The sequence below is a fragment of the Asparagus officinalis genome, chromosome 8, assembly GCF_001876935.1.
Source record: "Asparagus officinalis chromosome 8, Aspof.V1, whole genome shotgun sequence".
Classification (NCBI taxonomy): Eukaryota; Viridiplantae; Streptophyta; class Magnoliopsida; order Asparagales; family Asparagaceae; genus Asparagus; species Asparagus officinalis.
The window spans coordinates 126,719,158-126,722,678 of NC_033801.1; the positions used below are offsets into that span (position 1 = coordinate 126,719,158).

The 3,521-nt window shown below is 48.7% G+C and overlaps 1 protein-coding gene across 1 annotated transcript; it reads right to left on the reverse strand.

The window, feature by feature from the left end:
- LOC109821889 lies at positions 1-1,407 on the reverse strand. Its single transcript, XM_020388047.1, has one exon. The coding sequence runs from the start codon at positions 1,405-1,407 to the stop codon at positions 1-3; it is 1,407 nt and encodes a 468-aa protein (XP_020243636.1).

Sequence of the window (3,521 nt, forward strand, 5' to 3'; positions counted from 1 at the left end):
CTATGAGGGGAAGGCATTCCTCGTTTGCTTTGCCACAAGACATCCCTCGCAAATCTGCATTGGATGATTGATCTTCGGGATGCCGTGTGCCATTACTCGATCCCCCATCATCTTGAGTGCCTGGAAGCTCACGTGCCCAAGCCTTGCATGCCACAACCAAGCTGGATCCTCCATGCTTGCCGTCAAACAAACAGGTTCACAAGTTTCCAACAAAACTTTGTAAAGCCTGTTGGGGGATCTCTTGACTTTGATCAACAATCTCCCATTCCTGTCATATATACACAGAAATGATCCACACATAACAGTCCTACTGCCATCTTTAGAGAGCTGACCAAGACTAATAATATTGTTACATAGACTTGGTATGAAATATACCTCCCGCAGTAGTCGTTGTTCACCATTCTTGCATAGAAATAGGATGGATCCCTTCCCTTTGATTTGCACCGTCGAGCCATCGCCAAACTTCACCTTCCCATGGATGCTCTCATCCAGGTGCTTGAACATAGACCGTTGGCCTGTCATGTGGTTGCTGGCCCCATTGTCCAGGTACCACACGTCAGACCCGACCGGTGCCTTCTCATCTGTCTGCAGCTTCGGAATAACATTCTTCTCATTCAACAACACCGTGTTGCGCGCGCCCCCTGCGCACTCGGACAAGAGTAGTGCTGGCTCTTCATCTAGAACACGGGTGAGATTGGTCTCCTCGTCTCGGTGCTTACTGCGACACTCCGAAGCATAGTGCCCGAAGTTGTTGCAGTTGAAGCACTTGATCATGCTCTTGTCTCGGCCTCCTTCATGACCTCCGTTTGTTCCCCGGCGAGTACTGGTGCTACTGCCGCGACCTCCATTGCCGCGACCTCGGCCATGACCACGACCGCGTGAGTACCCACGCCCATGCCCGCGGTTGTTTTGAGAAAGAAATTCCTTTCCCCGTGATGACTTTGCGTCGGGTTTAGGATCCCCTCTTATTAGTAGCGCCTGTTCGTGCCAGTCGTCATAGTCACGGTAGCGCTCCTCATGTGCCTTTAGAGCACCAATCACCTCGTCCACCTGCATGGTCTTGAGATCGTCGAACTGCTCCATAGTCGCGGCGATCTGCAAGAACTTTGGTGGCACACAATGGAGAAGTTTCTTCACCACATGGCTCTCCTCCATTGTCTCCCCAAGAGAACGTATTTGGTTCACAAGGGTAGTGAGTTTTGTAGCGAACTCATCCACCGACTGCGCATCGCCCATGCGCAGATTCTCAAACTCCCACCGAAGTGCCTGGAGTTTGACTTCTTTCACACGTTCCACACCAACGTGCATGGTTCTGAGTGCCTCCCAGACCTCACGGGCAGTCTCCTTGCCCGCGACTTGAAGCATTGTCTCCTCCGGGATCGCCTGGTAAATGACGGCGAGCGCCATCTGATCCTTCTTCTCGTCCACCGATTCAGCATCGCCGGTGGCCTCGATTGCCGCCTAAACCCCTTGGGCGCGCATGTTGGCCTTCATCTTTATTACCCACGCCGGGTAATTCGACTTCGACAGCATTGGGTACTTGAGGGTTACCGAGCCCTCCCTTGCTGTTACTGTGTCAGTGAGCTCCTCGCTCCCACTCTGGGATTTGCTTGACGACGGCATCTGCTTCAGCATACTGGCTCTAATACCACGTGATGAAGCTGGAAAACACTCTGGAACAAACTGAGATAACTCAGTTTAACAAAGGCACAGAGGGAGAGACGTGATGAAACTCTGTCGCAGGAGACAGACTGAGATCACTCAGTTTAACAAAGGCACAGAGAGAGTTTGAGAATATTTTATTGATTGAATTGCAACTCTAAAACAACCTGACATTTGCTTAAATAAGTAAACAACGTAACTGTAGGTTGTCTAAAAATCACAATAGATAGCTGATCCCTATCAAACACCGATGATGGAAGTTACAATCTGACGACTTCCAGAAGGCTATAATTTGAAGACTTTCATGTAGATCGATGAAGGTTACAATCTGACGACCTTCACAACAATTGATGAAAGCTCTAATCAACAGCCTCCTAGATCGATGAAGGTTACAATCTGACGACCTTCACAACAATTGATGAAAGCTCTAATCAACAGCCTCCATAATCAACATCGGGAGTTATAATCTGACGACTCTCACATATCAGAGAGCTAAAGTAAAGATTACAAAATGACGATCTTTGCAACACTTCGACAGAAAGAGACTACAAATCGACGGTCTCTTCAAATCAAGAAGTGGAAGTCCTCCCCGCGTACCAGCATCAAGATGCGCCGCATTCATAGCCACAAACGCAGCTCTAAAAGTTGCAAAAGCAGCTCCAAAAGCTGCAAACGCAGCTCAGATTCGGCCGCCAACGCAGCTTCCAAATCGCTGTAAACGCAGCCTTCAAACGCTATAAACGCATGTCACATCCAGCTCCAAACGCAGCTCAGATCCGCTGCCAAACGCAACCAACGCTGCTTCTATCCGCTGCCAAACGCAGTTTCCAAGCCGCCAAACGCAGCTTCCAACAAGATGCCAACGCAGTTTCCAGCCGCTGCGCCCGAGCTTTCAGACACTGCGTTCAAGCTTCCAGACACTGCGTTTGAACGTAGAATTCACACCAGAACACGGATTTTGCGTTTGACTCGTTCAAACATGAGCTGAACAGTTTTAAAACTGTTTCCCACGATCTGAGGGGATCACAACTCCACTCAGGAGTGATTTAAGGGGCGGTTACATCCCATTAGCCCCACCTAGGAGAGAATTAAGGAGGTGGTTACACCCCTTAATCCCCTATAAATAACTGAAAATCAATTCAGTTCGTGGGGGTCGGTCGGTTGGAACTTCTTGGCAGTGAAAAGAGGATCCTTCATCCTTCGGTTGGAGCTTTGGAGATCGGCAACAAGATCTTCTTCATCCTTGGCTTATAACCGACTTTCGGTTAAATCAACTCTTTCATAGAGTTTAAACTCGTTCAGAGTTCTCCACAACGTCAAATCGTGAGGAGAAGACCACGTTCCAGTGAAACAAGACGTCGGATCGTCAACGAGAAGCAAACTCGACGCGAGCATTCGAGGGAGGCATCTCATCGCCACCGTGAAGAACCCAGAATTAAACAAAGGGGAGAATCCAGATCATTCTCTTCTCTTTTGTAATCAGGAAATCCAATTGTAACTGAGATTAAAGGAATACAGATCAATTTTTCTTTCGTTTCTTTTACTACAAATTTTCCACAAACAAAAGATGGCGACTCCGCTGGGGAAAATCTTCTCTAACGAAGAAGTGGTGGCGCAATCCGACGTTCATCTCACTGGAACAACCGTCGAAACTCTCGTGGTAGAGTTTGATCAAGCCAAGTTTGAGGAGGCCCTCTCCTCCGGATCCCTTAGCCCCAAGGCTATGTGCAAGATCCACAAAGTCTCCAAAGAGACTAAAGATCCAACTGTTGCTCCTATGCCGAAGGAAGACCTCTCCTTGGGGCCAGATTGAAACTCGTCCACCGAGTTGAAGGTGTTGCTGCCAAAGCCTTAAAGCA

What these genes read in the sequence shown, in the direction of transcription:
- LOC109821889 (XM_020388047.1), bottom strand. Translation starts at nt 1,407, where the DNA reads ATGGCGCTCGCCGTCATTTACCAGGCGATCCCGGAGGAGACAATGCTT.